Source organism: Rosa rugosa, chromosome 1 (assembly GCF_958449725.1).
Source record: "Rosa rugosa chromosome 1, drRosRugo1.1, whole genome shotgun sequence".
Lineage (NCBI taxonomy): Eukaryota > Viridiplantae > Streptophyta > Magnoliopsida > Rosales > Rosaceae > Rosa > Rosa rugosa.
In genome coordinates, this window is record NC_084820.1 from 63,190,689 (window position 1) to 63,213,216 (window position 22,528).

The 22,528-nt window shown below is 38.0% G+C and overlaps 4 protein-coding genes across 9 annotated transcripts; 3 read left to right on the top strand and 1 right to left on the bottom strand.

The window, feature by feature from the left end:
- Nucleotides 1-1,801: 1,801 nt before the first annotated feature.
- LOC133732639 (uncharacterized) lies at nt 1,802-2,236 on the bottom strand. Its single transcript, XM_062160228.1, has one exon. It carries the CDS (start codon nt 2,234-2,236, stop codon nt 1,802-1,804), a length of 435 nt encoding a protein of 144 aa, XP_062016212.1.
- A 4,261-nt stretch (nt 2,237-6,497) lies between these two features.
- LOC133726032 (uncharacterized GPI-anchored protein At1g61900-like) lies at nt 6,498-10,215 on the top strand. Of its 5 annotated transcripts, none has more exons than XM_062153481.1 (8): nt 6,498-6,709; nt 7,209-7,365; nt 7,684-8,286; nt 8,465-8,710; nt 8,859-8,870; nt 9,096-9,239; nt 9,400-9,447; nt 9,949-10,215. In XM_062153481.1, exons 2-8 carry the CDS (start codon nt 7,335-7,337, stop codon nt 10,014-10,016), a joined length of 1,152 nt encoding a protein of 383 aa, XP_062009465.1. In that variant the 5' UTR covers nt 6,498-6,709; nt 7,209-7,334; the 3' UTR covers nt 10,017-10,215. The 5 variants fall into 5 exon arrangements, 3 of the variants coding, with proteins under 3 accessions (XP_062009465.1, XP_062009463.1, XP_062009464.1); XM_062153479.1 differs by having other exon boundaries at nt 7,209-7,358; XM_062153480.1 differs by having other exon boundaries at nt 6,499-6,709; nt 7,209-7,358; nt 9,403-9,447.
- A 124-nt stretch (nt 10,216-10,339) lies between these two features.
- On the top strand, nt 10,340-13,210 carry LOC133726033 (palmitoyl-monogalactosyldiacylglycerol delta-7 desaturase, chloroplastic-like). The gene is made up of 5 exons (XM_062153482.1): nt 10,340-11,815; nt 12,033-12,173; nt 12,312-12,452; nt 12,571-12,677; nt 12,816-13,210. Exons 1-5 carry the CDS (start codon nt 11,519-11,521, stop codon nt 13,036-13,038), a joined length of 909 nt encoding a protein of 302 aa, XP_062009466.1. The 5' UTR covers nt 10,340-11,518; the 3' UTR covers nt 13,039-13,210.
- Nucleotides 13,211-14,739: 1,529 nt separating this feature from the next.
- Nucleotides 14,740-18,600, top strand: LOC133726034 (protein DETOXIFICATION 40-like). Of its 2 annotated transcripts, XM_062153483.1 has the most exons (6): nt 14,743-15,279; nt 15,405-16,036; nt 17,132-17,188; nt 17,349-17,706; nt 17,912-17,998; nt 18,200-18,600. In XM_062153483.1, the coding sequence occupies exons 1-6, from the start codon at nt 14,947-14,949 to the stop codon at nt 18,257-18,259; spliced, it is 1,527 nt and encodes a 508-aa protein (XP_062009467.1). In that variant the 5' UTR covers nt 14,743-14,946; the 3' UTR covers nt 18,260-18,600. The 2 variants fall into 2 exon arrangements, with proteins under 2 accessions (XP_062009468.1, XP_062009467.1); XM_062153484.1 differs by lacking the exon at nt 17,132-17,188 and having other exon boundaries at nt 14,740-15,279.
- The last annotated feature ends 3,928 nt before the right edge of the window (nt 18,601-22,528 follow it).

Here is a 22,528-nt window from a genome sequence, read left to right on the forward strand (position 1 = left end):
AGCATACTCATGTTCACAATAAGCATAGTTAAACGACTGGAAAACCTGCTGATAATAATTTGCACCAGTTATATATGATTGCTACATACCAAGTATTTTCTATCGACATTTATTTTAGACGTGGGGCGAAACAATGAATCAAGTGAACAAATTTGCATTTTGAGGTTAATTCTAACTCAAAAGGTAAAAGTAAAAACAAATATGATATTGTCATACTAATTATTAACTGTAGTAGACGTGGGGCGAAACAATGAATCAAGTGAACAAATTTGCATTTTGAGGTTAATTCTAACTCAAAAGGTAAAAGTAAAAACAAATATGATATTGTCATACTAATTATTAACTGTAGCCACACTAAATATAATCAACACTAATTTGTACAATTAGTAGGGAGAGAGAGATAAAATCATCAACATTGGTCTTCTGAAATACGTACTCTCTAAAACTGGTCTCCAACTTTCGTCAGTAGTTGTATGTTTTCCATATTGATCTGCGGAAACCCTCTTTCCTGATCTGGACTTCAATGAACTTAACAATTGCTCCACAGAAGAGCGGTTGAAATTGAATCGTTCTTGCATGTAATTCAGTAGTCGTTTCAACTCTTCTCGAGTCACCACCAGTCTAATCCTCACAGCTCCAGTACTACAATTTCTTTTCAGAAAATTGGTGTAAGACTTTGGTACCACAGTTCCTTTTCAAAACATTGGTGTAACAAGTCCCGTATCTTTCTTAGCTTCTTCGTTTGCTTTTGCTTCTCAATGAATTCGAAGTTGGGTTAAAATTTGGGAAACTTCAGCAGAATTTCAACTACCATTTCACTATGGTTAAAAACTAGACGGTTTTTGAAGAATAAAAGTTTTTTTTTTTTTTGGGACAAATTGAATAAAGGTGGTCTGATTAATGGCAATTGGTTTCAGATAATGCATGAAGTTCAATTTCTTGCTATTATTTCTGATGCTTGAGGACATAAAAGAAATTAAATTCGACACATACCTTGCATCCTTGATGACAAATTTAGAAATTTAAGATGTTTTAATTTATTAAGTGAAGGTATAAAATGAAAATTTCAAACAATCTGCTCTTCAAAGTAAGTCACCAACTAAACAACATTGCATTTGGTGTTTTAGGATTAAATTGAATGTATCTTACGACTAAGTGATTGTTAAGATTTTCCTCACGAGTTTATCTTTTCAAAATTTCTATTCAGGCATTTATAAATTTATTTTAATCAACTTGTAATCAAAACAGTAAGAAATGCCTTTGCATCAATCATAACAAAATTACAAAATTACAACATTTTAGTTTACTCCAATATCTTTTTAATCTGTTAGAGAATCAAATAATATGTTAGATAGCTGTGCAATTAGACAGTTTTTTTTTTTTTTTGGAATAAATATTGTTTCCAATGAAGTGCTTTGAAGGTTGAAGATTGAATTCATAGTTCTTATCAATTCTGGTTACACCTCCATCGTATTGCTAGCATGCGAGATGGATGAGTTAGAAGCTCATGTTCACAATATGCATAGTTAAACGACCGGAAAACCTGCTGATAATAATTTGCACCAGTTATATATGATTGCTACATATATACCAAGTCGATCTCAGATTTTCTATCGACATTTATTTTAGACGTGGGGCGAAACAATGAATCAAGTGAACAAATTTGCATTTTGAGATTAATTCTAACTCGAAAGGTAAAAGTAAAACAAGTTTGATATCGTCAAACTAATTAACTGTAGCCACACCAAATATAATCAACACTAATTTTTACAATTAATAGGGAGAGAGAGAGATAAAATCATCAACATTGATCTTCTGAAATACTCTCTAAAACTGGTCTCCAACTTTCGTCAGTAGTTGTATGTTTTCCAATTTGATCTGCGGAAACCCTCCTTCCTGATCTGGACTTCAATAAACTTAACAATTGCTCCACAGAAGAGCGGTTTGAAATTGAATCGTTCTTGTAATTCAGTAGTTGTTTCAACTCTTCTTGAGTCACCACCAGTCTAATCCTCACAGCTCCACTTTTAGACTCATCATGCGTACCATTCTTTATTCCTCTACCACCATCATCTTCATCTTCTGGTAAATTAAATCTCACCGTCTTCTTCTCCTTCTTCCACGACATTGGTGTCCCTGTGGGCTGTATTGCTTCTACTTTCTTTTCAGCTGGCTCATGCTTGTCATGATCTTGTGCCGAAACCTTGCTATTACTTCTCATCATGCAATTCCCCATTTCTCAGATCAGATGAAAGAAAGAAGAACAGTAATGGAATGAAACAACAGAGAAATCAAAGAGAGAAAATCAGAGAACGTGAAAAACAGAGAGAGAGATAGTAGGAGAGGTTGCAAAGTGAAGCATAACAATTTATAAAGATATATAGAGAGAGGCGGCCAAACAAGGTGGAGTAAAAGCAGCACATGCAGCTGCGTTTGTTGCGCCGGGTATTTCAAAAGACAAAGTGGAGATTAACATTTAACTAATTAATATTGCTTCAGACCATTACGAGCTACCTTTCCTATATTTAATTAAGCTTCCTCATACAAAATAGCAGAGCCAAACCGAGTACGAGTAGTATGTCTTTGTTTTATTCGACTTTAAGTTACTGCAGCTATATACTTTTCAAAACTCTAGGTCAACCCAGAAGCAGAGTTTCGGGGCCATTATTATAGTGCTTGCTTTGCCAATATGAAGTTTCTGTTAGATTAAGATTCCTAACCAGTCTGATTCACATGTATATTATATAGATGATAGGCGTGTGTTTAGCTTAAACCTGAAATAATGCTTCAGTGAGTAGTATAATTAAGTCCCTCTAATCACTATTAATTAAGCAAAACGGTCCTGCTAGCTAGCTAGCCCTTACTGTACATGACGGTACGCATTTGTTGGTATCGATCGGGATTAAGTATGGAAACAAATGTGGTAGTTTAACTCCAGCTCAGATCCTTTCCTACTATATTCCTAATCTTATCATATCTAGCTAATTCTGATACATGTAGACATTCTGGTGACGATGCATGAGATGATCTGATCATGATCGATACAAACCGAAATAGTGTACGGTGTATCCAATACGTGCACGTCAGATATATTCCAATTTCACCCAGATGTGTTTGATTCTACGCCTAGTTCTCTTCCCCAATTTGGCTTCAAACAAGTTTGATCTAGGTTAGCTTATACTAATCTAGGAACCATCCATGTTCGTCTAACGAATTAAAGTTTCAAGAGTCATCAGAACCACCAGCAATTTGTATGATGATGATGAATAACCAGCTGGTGAATGTTTGCTTATAGCTATTATTGTATGAAGACTTGTGAATGGAAGTGTCCGTTGTGAGGGTTTAAATCATAGTGGTGTTGATCTCGTATCTGTGGGGTTAGAGTTCTGACGTAAGATAGTTGCGGGCTCATGATTTTTTTTTTCTTTCTAGGGTTAGATTGAGTTCTGATTTGTAACCGTGTTTGAAAAGCATTTTTGAGACATTTTATCGAGTAGTTTAGATAATGACGGATTTATAAATTTTTCTTTAAAAGCTTAAAAAATAGATAGAATAATTTTGCTCATCTCAAATTTTTCTAAATATTTTATCTAGCATTTTGCCTCTATTATATAAAAGATATGAACTAATTTACGATGTACGTTAGATATATACAAGCTTCACGAGGTGTACACAAAATCAACTTATGTAGGGACCAAGGGACGCGTAGGATCGATTCCTACGCAAAATCAAGTTGAAAAAAATCAGCATGCACTTTGTAAAATTTCCAATACAAGTCACTCAAGTCAAGGTCAAGAACAAGATTAATTAATATAGTTGGGTCTGAGAGTAATGGCAAAGCATGGTGGATTGGTGGGGAGTGGGGTTCACTGCATGTGAATTGTAACGGAGAGATGCTCTTCCTGGAGGAGGCTGGCTGGCTGGGTGGTGGGTTCATTGTACCGTGTGACCCTTTTTATGGGCTCCAATTTGAACGACAATGTCTCTGCACCGTTATCTCGGGGTTGTTGAACTGCTTGAAACACTTGAGGAAGAGGAAGAGGATCGTATACGCGTCAAAAACAGATCATGCATCTTTCACATGGAATTGAGAGTCGTACTTTTCGTAGTTTATTGATGGATTTCTTATGAAACATTGGAGGATTTCATTTCATGCATATATAATATAGGGGAGACAACAACCAAGAAATTAACTAAGTCTGGAATTGAGATGAGCATTGTTTTATGGCCTTTGAGGTTTGACTATGTGACACCGGCTTGTGATTCACACTTTGTCCTAGTATTTTAGGGATTTCTCCTAGGGCTATATGCATGTATGGTGTAACATGTAAGTTTTGTTACTTTGTTTAAGACCTTAATTACTTACTTTTATGATAGTTTTTTCTTAGCACATGACTTCAACAGTACATGAATCGTCACTCTTGAATTTAATATTCAGGCTACAAATTAAATGAATCTATATTAACTATCTTTTTCTTAATGTGATTGGAAATTTGATGTTAGATGGCCAAGAATTTTCTAGTCACAAACAGATTATGCATTCTCGTAAAAAAAATAAAAAGAGGAAAAAAAGAAAAGAAAGTGGAAGGTGAGAATAGTGTTTGAATGACGATCTTGTTCAAACAATCAATTGTGCTTAACAAGGGTTTCAAATTTCTCGGAAACTGCAGAAATTTCTGTAATTTTTAAGTACCAAAACGAAACTCATATGTTATATCATTTCAGTCAGAAGTTTCCCGAAATTTTCTGTACATTTCCACGAAATTCTTAGTTTATGAAATATCTACACACAAAATATATTAAAAAATTTAGACCGAAATTTTTCCGGCTGTGAAATTTGTATGTCACCGACAATAAATTTTTTTACTTCATACTTTCATAGAAAAAATATGAAATTTTGATTTTTTGTTGTTGTTGCAATTAAGTTGAATATAACAAAAAGCATTTTTGCTTTTATATGCTACAATGTTGAATGCTCCAACCACAACATGATTCCCTTTTTGTTTCATCTCAAATGTTGTATGTTTCATACATTGAAATACCATAGTGGGTAATTCCACAGTATCCGATATATAGATTGCATGTGGGAAGAGATCAATACATATACAATACCCATGTGATGAAGTACCAAAATCATCTTTCTTTTTCTCTGTCCACAGATGGAAAATTTATTTCTTTTCCATCTTTTATTTCTTTCTCTGGTCTGTACTTTTGGGATTTGGCTTTTGTACTCCCTTCTCTTGTTTGTATTTTTCTTTATTATTAATAAATAACAATAAGGGGACGGGCGGTGGGCTCCCAGAGTGTGGTAGACCCTTCTCCTTCGGGTTTGAGGGTGGGACTTGCTCCCTAAATCGCCTACTTCCGAGGAGCTAATATCGCCTTATCCCTTATTTTAATTCAAAAAAAAAAAAATACCAAAATCATTTTCAAAATTCATGTACTTGGGAGCAGCATTATATGATACAAAATTCATGTACTTGTTATACCTGTTCATTTTCATTCATGGGGTTTTGGTATTACGTCTCCCCTCCCGGAGTCCGCCCCATTGTAATTTTCTAATTATTAGTGAAAAAGGGGTGATGGCCAAACATCTCACTGGGTTCCAGCCATAAAAAATAAAAATAAAAAGTAAATCACATTCACATTATCAATATACAATACATTTATAATTACACATAGATAAAAAAACTAGTTTAGCCACCTACTACAATATTAGTTAATTACTCGTCCATATTAAATATCACAATTATATTATAAATGTATAATTTTAGAGATATTACATTGTGAATATGTTTATTATAGGTTAGTTTAGTCTATGTAAAAGTTTCATTTAAAAATATAATTTTATAAATGCAATTAATGTGATTAATTTATTTTTAACCGAAATTTTCACCGAAATCGAAATTTTCTCCGAAATTTCTTTAAATTTGAAGTACCGAAACCGAAACCGAAACTGAAATTTGAATCCTTGTGCTCAACTACCATTTAATCAAAATCCAAAAATGAAGAATAACGAGGCAAATAAACACATTCCAACTGCCTTATTGTTCTCCGTCTTTGAATTTTATATTCAAATCAGTTCACTTAGAAGTTAAATTAACTACTTGAACATGACTCATTTAAACGGTCGTTTAGGTCGCATAATATGATGTGAAAAATTGAAAGCAAATCGAAATAACTAATGGCCCGATCTGATGAGCTGTTAGTATTTGCTCCAACCTGGTCCGTCAGCCCAATTACACCTCTAGAAAATGCTCCTAACGTCCTCACATCCGACGGCTCTGATCTCCTTTCTCTGACCGGCATCCAACGGGTCAAAAGCCTCCCTGCCGCACCAAAACGCAATTACACAACATCAAAAACGGAAGCAACCCCTCACGTGCTCACTCTTAAATCCTTCGCTTCCCGGCACGTGCTCGTCTCTGACATACACCTCAACACGTGCCTCCCTCCCTCAGTCACACGTGTGAACTCTGCAATGGTGGTAGAGCAAAGAGTAAAGATTAAAGACACTCGTACACAGCTACAGAAACCCCATTTCTACACATTCACACTAAACCCCCATTTGCTCTGAATGTTATTCTCAGATGTTAAGCTCAGAAATTTCACTCTGTTTCTGCTTGATTCACTGAAACAAGTGCAACAATGAGGCAGAGGGTCTCTTATGGTCCAGGCCTCCTTACTCTTACTCTACTTTTCAGTCTCTGTAAGTCTTTTTTAGCTCGTTTATTTCCTTTCTCTACTTTGTTCTTTTGGCCTTCACTAAATTTCCCATCTTTTTTTTTTTTTTTTTTTCCTGTGATTTCAACAAGTTTATGAACTGGGTTTTGGTATTTAAGTATGATTCTTGCATTCTTGCCTAACATAGATTTGGAGTTTGGAAAGTTTCATACTTACTGTTATTGCTTCTCTGTCTGCATTAATATTTACCAAGTTGAGAATTTTCATGTTTCTACCAACTTTTTTCAGTTTTCATTTGGGTTATTGTGAATAAAATCTCTGTTGGAGAATTTATTGGCTTTTATGGCTACATTGTCATATGGGATCAGTGCATTAGATTAAACTTGGATTTTCGTAGTGTTATATTCATGGGCAATTTTCGTAGTGTTAATTTGAAAAACTGCTCATGTATGGTAAGATTGTGTTGCTCTTTGACTAAGTTGGGGTTTTCTTCCTACTTTTGCTTATGTTAAACCTCTGTGCAGGTGTATATGAGTCCCAATGTGGGTCAGTTGGCGATGTGGAGGCAATTGCTCCTGATATCTCATCCAGTGTGAACCCTCAACCTTTTCTGCCTTTATTAGCACCTTCACCATTGACACCATTCACAAATGACAGCATTCCGACATTATCAGGTACGAGGTACATGCCTTTACTGTGGTACTTTGTTTATAGTAGTGTCCCAAATACTATTCTAAGAAGATAAAACACAGTATTGGGAGTCTATTGATGAGAGGTTGAAAAGTCTTTGATTAATTCTAATAGGATTCGTTTACCAGTTGTTCACTTCATGTAGATATTCATTTTTTGTGGGTGAGAAGTAAAGTAGATGGACAAAATTCCATGTCCCTGCATGCTCCCAAAAAACTACTTGAAGATTCTTAACATATAGAAAACTTTCTAATGATGGAAAATGCAGAGAATACAACCTAGACTAATGGCTCGCTTTATCTATTTCAGGACTCTGTACATTGAATTTTACAGCTGCCAGTGATATGATGAGCAAAACAGCAACGGACTGCTGGGCCTTTTTTGCGCCCGTATTGGCTAATGTAGTGTGTTGTCCTCAGCTTGAGGCCACCTTGACCACTCTTATAGGGCACTCCAGTAAATACTCTAGGATGCTCTCTTTGAATATAACTCACGCAAAGCACTGCCTCTCAGATGTTGAGAAGATCCTAGAGAGTCAAGGAGCCAATAAGACTGTTCAAAAGATTTGCTCAATTCAACCAAAAAACCTCACTGAAGCTTCTTGCCCTGTTACAAAGGTTGATGCGTTTGAGAGCATTGTGGATTCTTCAAAACTACTTGCTGCTTGCCAAAAAGTTGATCCTGTCAATGAGTGTTGTCAGGAAGTTTGCCAAAATGCCATATTAGATGCTGCTAGAAAACTTGCTGAGATTGGTATTGCTGCAAATTTGGAAGGGGTCCATTCCGTACCTGAACAGTCAACCAGGATAGATGATTGTAAGAATATTGTGCTGCGATGGCTAGCGAGTAACCTTGATCCTTCTTCTGCAAATAAGGTCCTTAGAGGACTTTCAAATTGCAAAGTAAATAAAGGTAAGCCTAGATATGGAAGAAATATAGTAATTTTTTAGCATGTTAAGTATACAATAACCACTTTGAGAATGCTTAGTTACATAACACAGCATTCCATTGTCAGTATAAAACATATTTATACAGACTGCATGCTGATTTGAACATCTTTACTGTTGTTTTCTGGTCTGGACGTCTGCAGTGTGTCCTCTTATTTTCCCCAACATGACACGTGTTGTGAAAGAATGTGCAAATATGATAACAAGCCAGGCTGCCTGTTGCAAAGCAATGGATAGTTATGTTTCCCAGTTGCAAGAGCAGAGCTTTATTACAAACTTGCAGGCCTTAAATTGTGCTGCATCACTTGGAGTGAAGTTGCAGAAAGCTAATGTATCCAATAATGTTTATCAACTTTGTCACATAAACCTCAAGGACTTCTCTCTTCAAGGTCTGTTTTGCTATATTCAGCTAAATGAATGAAAAACTGTCGTCTTTTATCCTCTTGCAACTTTGTTGGGAAAATTGATACTGATCAGTGTTTTCGTTTTTCTGACCTGTCATTCCTGATGGTGGACTTCACTAATTGGAGGCATCAGTTGGATCACAAGGTAGTGTTTATATTCTAGTTGAATCATATAATTTATAACTCTCAGCTTTTAGTTCCTATGTTAGGACTCCTTATCTCAATTTTGTCAATTGACAATTCTGTGCTAATTTTACTGTGACCTTGTCCCTTGTCTATCCAATAGAATTTAGATACAAAATTATTTCCTATCTCCGGTAATTTCCTTCTCACATCCCCTTAAAATTACTTTTTTCGTTCTTTCTTTTAGAGTATGGCTGCCTTCTGCCAAGCCTGCCTTCAGATGCAACATTTGACAAAACTTCAGGAGTCAGCTTCATTTGTGATCTTAATGACAACATTGCAGCTCCGTGGCCCTCTTCAATTTCTGAACCTCCATCGTCCTGCAACAGAAGTATGCTAGAAATATTATAATTTTCTTCATTACAGTATGCTAGAATGTTCATCTTAATTAGACAGTTGACTATAGTTTCCTATGCTTCCTGTGGTTTGTTTTTCTGCCACACTTTTTTGCCTTGTTTTCCATTGACTTGTTTCTTAAACTGATGGAATAGCAGCTACCAAAATCCCAGCAGTACCCAAAGCAACATCTGCACAAAGAGGTACGTATTTTTATCTATATTGCCATGTTAAAACAACAGTCTTCTGTGATTATCCTTTGCCAAAAATGTAGCAGCTGTAAGTACACTTCAGCTTAGTTGGGCTGAATTATGTCAAAAATTGAACGGTGTAGTATTCATTGACATGTTTTGACTGGTTAGTTCACACTGAAGATAATCATATTAATTCTGTTGGCATTTATTTGAACTTGACTGAGTTATTAATGATGCACAAAATTACACAGAGGCCCTGTCACGGTAGCAAGTAAAGATTGACACTGTTAAATCATTCTTCCCAAGAGCAAATGCACATCTTTTCATAAACATTGTTTTTTCATCAATAGGAATGCTTATAAACTTATATGGCGGAATATATTTTTAGAGTACGGAGAGGAAGAATGATGCAGAATGTTGGGAAAAACACGCAGTCTTTAGTTTCTACTTTTATGATAGTTTGGTAGCGACACTTTACTCCAGTCACATTTACGTGTTTATGTATTGCAGGTCTTTACAGGAACTTGATGCTCCCTTCCTTATTTTCTTCCTTGGTGATTCTCAAGCTGCTTCTCTGAATTTGGTAGCTGATTGTGATTCTTTGTTTCAATTGGTTTTAAAGATAGCTTTACATACCATTTTAGGAGTCCTTTTGTACATCTGATATGGAGATGAACTTTAACATTTACGAGTTTAGATAGCATATGACAAGAAACAGTTGAAATATTGAAAATTTAGGTGGAGCAGAATATGAATGAAAGAAAGCTTATGAGCACTGACATAATGACATAAAGGCAGGCTTGTTGACACATTTCGGTTTGGGTCAAGCTTATGCATGTAAATTTTCTAGAGCGTATGTACTGTGGCAGTATCAGTACAGTGCGCGCACTTATATAACTAAAACTTGCAGTGGTATCAAATCTTTTGGTTTTTTTGTTTTTGGTCAAACAGCGGTATCAAATCAAATCATCTGTTCGGTGACATAAAACGTCTCTACCATTTGCTCTTCGGTGAAACTAGTCTCCACATATAACGTCGAACTCTGAGAAAAAGTGTAGAACCCCCCTATATGCCTTCTCTCTCAGATTAGATGATCTCAACTCCATACCATCTTTCCTAGCTATGAAAACTTCACCATCCACTAAGATACATTTGGGCTGTGTACCATATGATGGATCTCCATGTATACTTTCCGAAGCAATAACAAAGTCCAAGATTTCTCGACCTCATATTCATTCATCATCCATATTATCATTGCGATACCTTTTTTCAAGGTATGATTCTTGATATTGTAATTGTACAGATATACAAACAGACGATTTTCACTTGTCTTCCCAATGCCTACAGTGCTGGTGGCTCGAACAAGAATGCCCAGTTGCTTTTCTTGTGCCTTTGGGCTGAGCTCATGTGCATGTTGAACCTTTCCTTCACTATAATATAGTCTGAAAAGAACTGTGAAGTTCGTCTGGGTACCCAGAACCGATGCTGGGATACTTCAGCAAAGGATGTATGTATCAAATTGATACTATCAATAGACAGTGACGGTGCATAGAATCAATTTATTTTTGAAAGAAAACGATTCCCATGCTTAATTAATACTGCATGTCGTTCTTATCCAGTTTTTCAAAAAGCCGACCAAGTGAGTGGGTATGCATGCATCTTCAGGGAATGGGTGTGCATTCATTACCATCGTAGTTTTTTTAGGGTAGCAGATAATGGCACAAAGTCCTAAGAGATCTGTCATTGTCAGCTACCATCGTGTCAAAGATTAATCCTTCAATTTACTTTCCATCGGTTTTGATCTCGTACTTGTATTGAGTTTCAGGCACAATAAAAGCAAGGAGATCTGTTTCTTATGATTTTAGAGTATATTGAGAGTAGAACTCATGGTATCACCTACTTATTGCGTGAAAATTTATTGAACTAATTTAACTCACTTCAGTAAAATCCCTACTTCCCTAGTATATATATGTACGAGCAGCTCCATACAAGTTTCTGAGGCAGAGGCATTGGTGGAGTAGTGAACAAGTACTTGAGTGCAGAACAGTTCATTTCAGTTCAGTGAGTTAAGATCGGATCGATGGGGCTTCCGGGGATTTGGGTGGCGCTTCTGATGACGCCTCGCGCACGTTTCAGGGGAAGGAAATGGAATTTACTTGACCTAGTCACAGCTGCAGTGTTTGCGTCTATGCATGTTCTTGCTTTATTTGGGCCATTTTATTTCAATTGGTCTGCGTTATGGGTAGCACTCGCGCTCGTTTACGTAACCGGATTGGGAATCACTCTTTCATATCACAGAAACCTTGCGCACAGGAGCTTCAGGCTTCCCAAGTTGCTCGAGTACTTGTTTGCCTATTTTGCAGTTCTTTCAGCTCAGGTACGTACCTAGCTACAGATTATATAGTTATTCTTTGTATTTGTAAATACCATTCGTACCTAGCCATGTATGTACCTAGCTAGTCAACAACAACATCCTTGCGCAGGGAACACAATTGATGAGCAGCTAGCCCTCGCCGGCCGGGAACAGTTTATATTTATATTAATTATTTTATTTTTTGAAGCTGTTTAACGAAAAAGAAATGATGGTTTTGTAGGGTAGTCCCATTGATTGGGTGAGTACACACCGTTACCACCACCAGTATACAGATACAGAGAAAGATGCTCATAGCCCACTAAAAGGTTTCTGGTTTAGTCACATGGGTTGGATTCTTGATAGCAACGCTCGTTTTGGAAGAGTATGTAATTTAGATTTACCATACACATACACAGATACTCAGATACACACATATATACAACTGAATGTACACCACCTAAACTCTGGTTTTTGATTTTTCAGTTTATCTTTGAAAATAGCCTAATCAATTAATTTGCAGTATGGAGGACTGCGGAATGTTGAAGATTTGAAAAGGCAAGCATTCTATAGGTTTCTTCATAATACTTACCTTTTACACTCAATTATTCTTGGAGGCATTTTATATGCAGTTGGTGGATTTCCGTTCATCGTTTGGGGAATGGTACGTGAGGATTTTAACTCTTTAATTACTTCTTTCTTTTTCCTTCAAAAATAAAAAATTCTACATTGACGTTGTTATACATCCACTTACAAATATGATAACAAATTTATCATTTCAGGGCGTGAGGATGGTATATGTTTTCCACGGCACATTGCTAGTGAATTCGGCCGGCCACATATGGGGATATCAAGCATGGAAGACCAGTGATCTGTCTAAGAATCTCTGGTACATATATGCCTATTTATCACTTCAATTAAGTAATTAATCATCATTCAATAAACAGAGATTTTAAATTACTGATCATCTGATCTGCTGTTTTCATATCTTTACTACTAAACTTGTTAATTAAATTACATTAATTAGGTGGTTGGCATTGGTTGCATTTGGAGAAGGGTGGCACAACAACCACCATGCTTTCGAATATTCGGCTCGACAGGGCCTCGAATGGTGGCAGTTTGACCTGACTTGGTACATCATAAAATTTCTTGAAGCTCTAGGGTTGGCAACTGATGTGAAAGTACCATCTGAGGCTCATAAGAAACGTAAAGCTTTAGAGACCAAAACAACCATGGCTGCCATGAAATAAGCAATGAAGATTAGCTAGTTTATTGCTCAGTACCTGTAACTACGTACCTCTAATCATGTGTCCTGATTAATCTTTTGTACCTTCGATCTGCTTAATTTCATGCATCGCCTATGTGGAATTCGATAAGTCCTGCCTAAACTAGTTGCCTGAATTTCAACTCGATCTGTTAAGAGTAGTTCTCTATCATGGCTTACGATGTATTGATCAATTTAAAAGATAGAAAATCGCATATCAACTAGTATTTAGTCTATTTACAATGCATTTTTGTCTAACAAAGTATTTGCAGAAATTCCAGGTTTGACTCTCCCTCTTCGGTTGATTAAAAGTTTAAATCAATTAAAATTTAATATAAACAACAGAAAGCACATCCACGGCCTCTATGTTAATTGAATAATAAATTTTTGAAGAACTTTGTTCTCATTTATAATTACATAGGGTTTAGTGGGTACATAATACTAGAAAACCCTAGAAAACTTTTAAACGCACCTCACGAGCTTGGTTTCGCCAGAGAGGTTCCATGACTTGTCCGACCGCACGCACTCGCGTCGTCTTCGTCGTCGGAGGGGCCTTCCAAGATGTAAGGGCTGATCGGAGGTGGCCCTCGAGAGTGCCTTCAGATGCGACATTTGACAAACAATTCGGGAGTCAGCTTCATTTGTGATCTTAATTACAACATTGCAGCGCCGTGCCTTGCACGCAATAATGCCTGCGCTTCATGCAGGATTGCATACAAAGAACACCGAGACAATCATATACATGGATCCACCTTCTCATTCTTCTGGATTAGTAGTTAATTTGATAAAGTTTTCCTTTTGGTTTCTTGCATATGCATTTTGATTGAATTAACTAACGATACCGTAGTTCCTGAAACCAATGAAGATAAGGAAAATCTTATAAATCAAAATTTGCAAAATTTAAAGAGACGAGAGAGGAATGGCAACAAAGATCCATAATTGATGATGCATCCATATCATATTGCCGTTGTCCTTCTAAATTTGATTCAATTCCGATAATTGGAGCGATCCTTCAGAATTCAAATGCAGATCATATGAGTCGTTCATTTAGCCAAAGTACACAAACCCGCCTGGTAGTTGGGTTTGGTTTGTGATTTAATTCTGAATTAATCATTGGGATTCTTGTGAAATTATTAGGATGAATGAGGTTACATGAAAAACCATAGAGTTGTCAATGAGTCGGGTCAGGTCGTGTTGGGTTCTTGTCGTATTAAGGTATTAGATGTACCACAATAGACAACCCAAATCCTACTCATTTAATAATCGTGTCAAAAAATACAAACTCAAACATAACCTATTTACTAAACGGTGACTTGCAATGATCCGCCACCCATTTAATTGGGTTGAATTGGATGACTCACTTAAACCATATAAACGGGTCACAACTTGGTCCACTTAAGACATTTAAGTAATGGTACATAACTTCACCAATTCAATCAAGTGGTGTTTTGATTGTTATGTAATTGAGTGAAAATGGGAAAATACAACCTCCATCGATCTGGCATCTCTATTGAAGTCGGTCTAAACCTCCGTTAAAACATTAATACTTGTTACGCAAGTGATGATATAAGAATTTATAACAAATTACAACATTCATGACCTTCTAGACGTTATTTCGTAATGTATTAAACATACCATAATTCAGGACCAAATTTCATTAAAGCACTATGTTTCCACAATTATTCTATCAGTGAAAATTGATGGATAGCTGCAGGCAAACCAAAACTGGCAACTTCCACGTACGTCGACTTTCTCCAACCCGTAGTTAGGTCAGACCTGGCAGCCTCACGCAAAATATCAATGCAATTTTGTGACTCCGTTCCTGCTATATATGCTCAATTGCTCAGACTAGACTGTTTACCACCCTAAAAAATCCAAACCCACCTCTATCCTAATGGGTTCTTCCCAAGACGATACCTACCAACCTCTCCTTCAACCCATTTCATCCTCCCCATCCTTAACAGATAAGCATGACCACTCGAGTAGCACTGAGCTGGAAAGAATATTATCCGACACAGATAGGCCGTTCTTGCAGCGTCTCAAACCTGCTCTATGGATCGAGTCGAAGCTCCTTTTCTTCCTCGCCGGTCCGGCAGTGGTCGTCTACCTGACCAACTACGTTATGTTCATGTCCACCCAAATCTTCTCCGGTCACCTTGGTAATCTTGAGCTCGCCGCTGCTTCTCTCGGAAACAATGGAATCCAAATGTTCGCCTATGGCCTCATGGTACGGTCACTACGGTGTAAATACCATATGTTTTCATAGAATACATATAGAAAAATACCTTCATTACGATTTTTTTTCTTCCGTAATCTAACGGTATATTTCTTTTTGATTTCCAAATATATCAGTTAGGCATGGGAAGTGCGGTGGAGACGCTATGTGGACAAGCATATGGAGCTCAAAAGTACGAAATGCTAGGCATATATCTACAAAGATCAACCATCCTCCTAACGTTGGTCGGTTTCCTCCTCACCTTGGTCTACATCTTCTCAGAACCAGCTCTAATCTTTCTCGGCGAGTCCCCGAGAATCGCCTCCGCCGCCGCCATTTACGTCTACGGCCTGATCCCTCAAATCTTTGCCTACGCCGTCAACTTCCCGATCCAGAAATTCCTCCAAGCTCAAAGCATAGTGACTCCAAGTGCATACATATCAGCAGTGACACTAGCCGTACACCTCTTGCTGAGCTGGGTGGCCGTGTACAAGATTGGGCTTGGGCTTCTGGGCGCGTCGCTGTTGCTCAGCCTGTCGTGGTGGATCAATGCGGTGGCGCAGTTTGTATACATCTTGAAAAGCGAGAGGTGCAGGCACACGTGGAGCGGTTTTACGTGGCAAGCGTTCATCGGGTTGTATGGATTCTTCAAATTATCGGTGGCGTCTGCAGTGATGCTTTGTTTAGAGACGTGGTATTTTCAGATTCTGGTTCTGCTGGCTGGCTTGCTGGAAAATCCTGAGTTGGCTCTTGACTCGCTCTCGATTTGGTAAGTCTTTATTGGTTTTGTTTTTTGTTAATCATTTATATAGTGGCCAATCAATGTGAGATATTACTATTTTGATCACATGCGCTAGCTATTTACATATGGTGACAATTAGTTTAATCAACATATCATATGGTGGTTGTTAACTATTATTATTATTGGTCCTCACCAGCGTGAAAACCAAAACTATTCTTTTTCTTCTTTTGAATAAACGAAACTATTCTTATTCTTGGTACAGTTTCTTTTTTCTTTTTTGTTCTTTTTTTGTGGAGAAGATTGGTTGGAAACTTTGGAATAATTCAACTCATCTTTTTTTTGACAAGTTCCTAGCTATATGAAAGTGATTTAATTTTATGGCCCAAAAGTCATTTTCTTATGTATGCTTGGCCATCCAATTAACTTTTCTGCCCAAAATATGGATGATGCATCCATATTATCCCTTTTGGCTGCCTATATATATTATTGTGGTTGTGATTGCCAAATAATTGGCTATAATATGTTCTGTTTTTTTTTCCTCATCTTCTTTATCCTTGAGGGATATGATGATCGGAAATTGACATCTCAGCTTTTTTTTATTTAAATAATAAATTACTTTGTAATTTAATCTTGACAACAACCCAAATTAAAGAAGTCAAAATTAAAACTTACAGAGCTGAATCAGAAGAGTTATTTATTGATTTATAAAGAGTACTAAAATAATTGTTGTTTGTTTGTTTTGTTTTTTTTTTTTTAAATAAGGACCGGTGCGACTGCCTTCAAACATTGATTAATGAAACCGCAGAATACATGGGGGGACTGCCTAAACCCCGGATTACAATCAACATCGAGAGAACTTCCTGAGATAATAATAAGAGTTTCAACTAAAATGATATATTCTAGCAAGCACCAACTAGCGAAGAGTGCTCTACTGAAAATTCTTTAGTATATATATAATATGGCATATCGAACATTACTTTGGGTTTCCAACCTGTTAAAAAATCGACCCAACAATTGTAAAATTGCCGAATATGCCACACTCTAGTCTATAGTACCACATAATGACATAATGTATGCATGATGTATGTATATATATGACATTTGGCTAATTGATTAATGCAGCACGACTATATCAGAATGGGTGTTCATGATCTCAGTTGGGTTAAATGCAGCTGCAAGGTCAGTTGAATAATTTTTTATATGAGTTCAGAGTTAATGTCCGACATAGTATAATATATAAAGTAATCTGGAGTTATATTTATACACATTCAATATATATGAGGACTATATTTATTTTAGCATTATTGTTAATGATGGGTACGTGCAAGTATACATGCAGTGTGCGAGTAAGCAATGAGCTTGGAGCCGGAAATCCCAAGTCCACAGCATTTTCTGTCATCGTGGTGACTACGATCTCCTTCATCATCTCCGCCATCGCAGCAATAGTTGTTCTTATTTTTCGTGATGTTATCAGCTACGCCTTCACGGAGGGTGAAGTCGTGGCCGCTGCTGTCTCAGATCTTACCCCTCTTCTTGCCCTCACCCTCCTCCTCAATGGAATTCAGCCTGTATTGTCCGGTGTTGCTGTTGGGTGTGGATGGCAAGCTTTTGTGGCGTATGTAAATGTGGGCTGTTATTACTTTGTTGGAGTACCACTTGGTGCCCTTCTTGGATTTTACTTCAACTTTGGCGCTAAGGTAATTACTTAATGAAGTACCCCGAGTTACATATATGTGATGCCAGCTCGAGTCGAGTTACTTAAGACTTCACATTAATATGCAAATGTGGTTAATTTGCTTAGTCTATTATATACTTAAGTATTAATGTATGATGGAAAACTAAAATTTCACCAATGCTATATATTATACTAGTAAGCACTGACTCTGTTTAATATTGGTTTAGGGAATATGGTTAGGGATGATGGCGGGCACGTTGATGCAAACAATCATTCTAATATGGATCACCGTTCGAACAGACTGGAAGAAGGAGGTAATACTAGTGTTACTAAGATTACTTTTTCCGATCCCTAGCCTTCATTAGCTATCAGATTTTTACATATCGGATATTTCGTTGTTCGGTTTTTTACAATGAAGTTAATAACTTAATAATCCAATGTTATAAGTCATCACAGGCTAGTGTTCAACTGTTAGTTGTACTAACTACTAAGTGATAACTTGGATCGAATTTCAGGTGGAAGAGGCAGCCAAAAGGTTGAACAAGTGGGACGTGAAGGAACCCGTAAAAGGCTGAGAAAGAAGTTATACATAGGATGATATTATTCAACGAGATTTTATTCAAAATGCAACTTTGTACTTTGATATAATAGCTGTAAAAATTGCTCAATTTAAAAGTCAGGAAAATTAATTATTAATTATTAGTGACGTGAAAATAATGTTACTATTGTTGAAGGAAATCAGCTTTGTGTGCCTAATCAAACTAGGAGTAGTTCCATGATTGTAATAGGAGAGAAGGTTCTAGAATTCCTAGTCCTACTCGGATTTGTTTTCCTTGTATCTTTAGAACTTGTACTTTGTAATCCCTATATATAGGGCTCCTATTCTCAATAATGAAACACACAATTCTCTCTTCAATCTCTCTCAATTCTATTATTCTTAAACACGTTATCAGCACGAGTTCTAACCACAAAAACTAAAAATTCAAAAACCGAAATTCTCTTCAACATCACCTTTTCACCGTTGCACCTAGCCCAAGCTAGCCTAGCCACTGCTGCCCACCTGCGCACCCCTGCGCTGCACGCTGCCCCTGCAGCTCTTAAGCACCCGTGTGCCTCCTACTGTCCTCGCCGCACACCTGCTGCCCCTACAGCACAGCAGGACGCTAGTTCTTGTGCAGATCAGCCTGCTTGCACGCCCCGAAATGTCTTGATCGGGACCTCAGATCAAAATACTTCCGTCATCAAAGTTGTTCGTCTCTGTCTCTTCTATCTGATCTCTGAATTTCAGCCTCATCGGAGTTGTTTTGAGACCTGCACTCTTCCGCCAAAGCAAGCAGCACCTCCGGCCGAGCCTAGCAATTTCCGGCCACCTTTTCTCAAGAAACAAGTTTTTCAAACCGACGTTGCAATCCTGCACATCTCGGCCACACAGCAGGGATTGAAAGATAGTTTGCAATCCCTGACCCAGGATCGATAGCACGTCTGCAATCCTACACGCCTGCATCAACACGCACGTGTATTGAGAATTTCAAGTTCCGAAATTCATGAGTAAGTTTTCACTAGTAAGTTGTTCCCGTTTTTGAAATTTAAATTTTATTTTTCTTCGGGGACTTACAAAATCCATTCTTCTACATCCCACCTTTCTGTAACGTGGGTTCGATTTGCTAAAAGCGGAATCGTGGGGATTCACGCTACATACGAACTAAGAGCGTTCGTGATCTTCGGACTAAGAGCGTCCGTAGCATTGATTTTTACGAACTAAGAGCGTTCGTAGGCTACGGACTAAGAGCGTTCGTAGGCTACGGACTAAGAGCGTTCGTAAGCATAAAAATTTGACCATATAAACGTCATTGGTTTCAATCCAAATCCAAAAATTTGGAAACTATCAACAAAGACAGTGGTTATAACTTTTTCTCACTAGGCGTACTCAAGAGTAATTGTGATGTCTAGGAAAGGTTTGAACTGAGAAAACGGTTTTAAAAGTGAGCAATGCTCCATCAAAATCTCGCCTTACCTTACCTGGTCACAACCAAATTGGAATTACCAAACGGATTAAGTAACTACTACTTGTCTAAGCTTGATTATCCTTTTTGGATTAAATTTAGAAACTTTGACGTAATCATTGGCTTTCATTGAAATAAAGTGTCGATTTTGATTCGAACTTTATTCATTCAAGTATGTTTCCTGGAGAGCTAGAATGCCTCGTGGATAGTGCTACTATGCACACCATACTTCAAAATAGGCAGTTATTTCTTGAGATGACGCCTACTCGATCTTCAGTGACTACGATGGCAGGGTCATCTAAATTGATTCATGGTCAAGGACCAGCTCAATTCTTGTTGCCACATGGCACAATCATTAATGTCACTGAAGCTCTCTACGCTCCTAGAGCTGAAAGAACCCTTTTGAGCTTCAAAGATATAAGAGCCAATGGTTTTCATGTGGAAACACATTGTGAGAATGGATAAGAGTTCCTTTGCATCACCTCTAATGACTACGGACATAAAAGAGTCTTAGAGAAACTTATGTGTCGATCTAGTGGGTTGTATGCAACCACTATTCGAGTAATTGAATCCAATCATGTTATGAGAGATGATTTATGAGATTCTGACACATATAGGCTTTGGCATGACCGTCTGGGACACCCAGGTCGTGATATGATGATCCGTATATTAAAGACTTCACACGGACATCCATTATTCAAAACGAAGAGAAGTAAGAACCAAAAATTGGTTCGAGGAGATGCACCTGCGCCTCACGACGCCAAGACTGTGCAAGACCGACCACTTAGGGCCGGCGCCGTCTACCCCCTACGAAAACAACATGGCTTTGACGCCATGGACCATTCTTTGACTCCTCCTTCTACTTCTAAAGTCAATTGTGACTTTATGGCTCAACCAAAATCCTCATTGGTTGTTTCTAAAGCCCATCATTCGTTCTGCAAAGCCTGCTCTTTAGCAAAATTAGGATCGAGACCATCCCATGCAAAGGACACTAAAGAAAACATACCATTCTTGCAACGAATCCAAGGTGATATTTGTGGACCTAGTCAACCACCTTGCGGACGATTTCGATATTTTATGGTGTTGGTTGATGCATCGATATGCTGGTCACATGTCATGCTATTGTCCACAAGGAACGCTGTATTTGCTAACTCCTCGCCCAAATTATTAAGTTAAGGGCTCACCACCCTGATCATCCTATTAAGTCTATAAGGCTAGACAATGCGGGGGAGTTTTCATCAAAAACTTTTGATGAATATTGCATGTCCATTGGGATTGAAGTTGAACATCCTGTTCCTCATGTTCACACCCAAAATGGTCTCGCAAAAGCCGCCATTAAACGACTACAAATGGTCGCTAGAGCATTGGTAATGTGCACCAATCTCTCTATTTCTGCTTGGGGCTATGCAATATTGCATGCAGCTGTGCTTATTCGTCTGAGGCCCCCTGCCACTCAACCATTCTCTGCGTCCCAGATGGTGACTGGGTATGAGCCTGATGTCTCACACTTACGCATATTTGGGTGTGCAGTTTATGTGCCAATTGCGCCACCACAGCGCACCAAAATGGGTCCTCAATGACGATTATGCATTTATGTTAGATATGATTCTCCAACGATTGTCCGTTACTTAGAACCCTTGATAGGCGATCTCTTTACCGCTAGATTTGCGGATTGTCACTTTGATGAGACGGTCTTCCCGTCGTTAGAGGGAGATAAGAACATAAATGTTCAACAGGAACGACAGGAATTGTCGTGGTCTTTCCCCACTCTGTCTTATCTTGATCCCGAAACCGCACAGTCCGAAATTGAAGTGAGGAGAATTCTCGATCTTCAGAATGTAGCAGAATCGATGCCTGATGCGTTTTCTGATATCGCTAAAGTGATGAGATCACACATACCTGCTGCAAACTTGCCTGCAAGGATTGATGTCCGTAAAATTAGAGGACATGACGCCATCTCAAGAGCAACTGAGCATGGCGCCAACGTCCCCTCCCTTGGTGACGTTGTGGCTAGGCCCACGGCTCTCGCCAGGAAGCGCAGGAGGCCCATAGGTTCGATGGATTCTCGCCCAAGAAAGAAAGCGAGTTTGGCACAAAATAATCCATTAATCATCGATGTGAATAATCCATCTCATGAGAATATTCCGGATTATGGTTATGTCCAAGAGACATCATTGGGGGACGCTCCAATGTCAGAACTAATTCCAGAGAATAGGGAGATCTCCATGAATTACACTAGTGTACATGAGATGATGGATAGAAATTTTCTTGCTATTGATGATGCATTTGCATATCATGTTGCAAAAGGAATTATAGAATATGATGATATTGAACCTCGCTCTGTCGAAGAATGTCAACGAAGAGCGGATTGGCCTAAATAGAAAGATGCGATCCAGGCTGAATTAGATTCACAAGCAAAGAGACAGGTATTTGGGCCTATAACGCAGACACCCCCAGATGTAAAACCTGTTGGCCATAAATGGGTCTTTATTAGAAAGCGTAATGAGAAAAATGAGGTGGTTAGATATAAAGCCCGCCTCGTGGCGCAAGGATTCTCTCAACGCTCTTGAATCGACTATGAGGAGACGTATTCTCCTGTAATGGACGTTATAACGTTCCGCTACCTTGTCAGTTTGGTAGTTTCCGAAAAACTTGACATGCAGCTTATGGATGTGGTTACAGCATATCTCTATGGGGATCTAGATTCAGAGATATATATGAAGGTTCCAGATGGACTTCAATTACCCAAGTCAAGAGGCTCTAAACCACGGAGCGCGTTTTCAATAAGATTAAAACGCTCACTATATGGATTAAAACAATCCGGACGGATGTGGTATAACC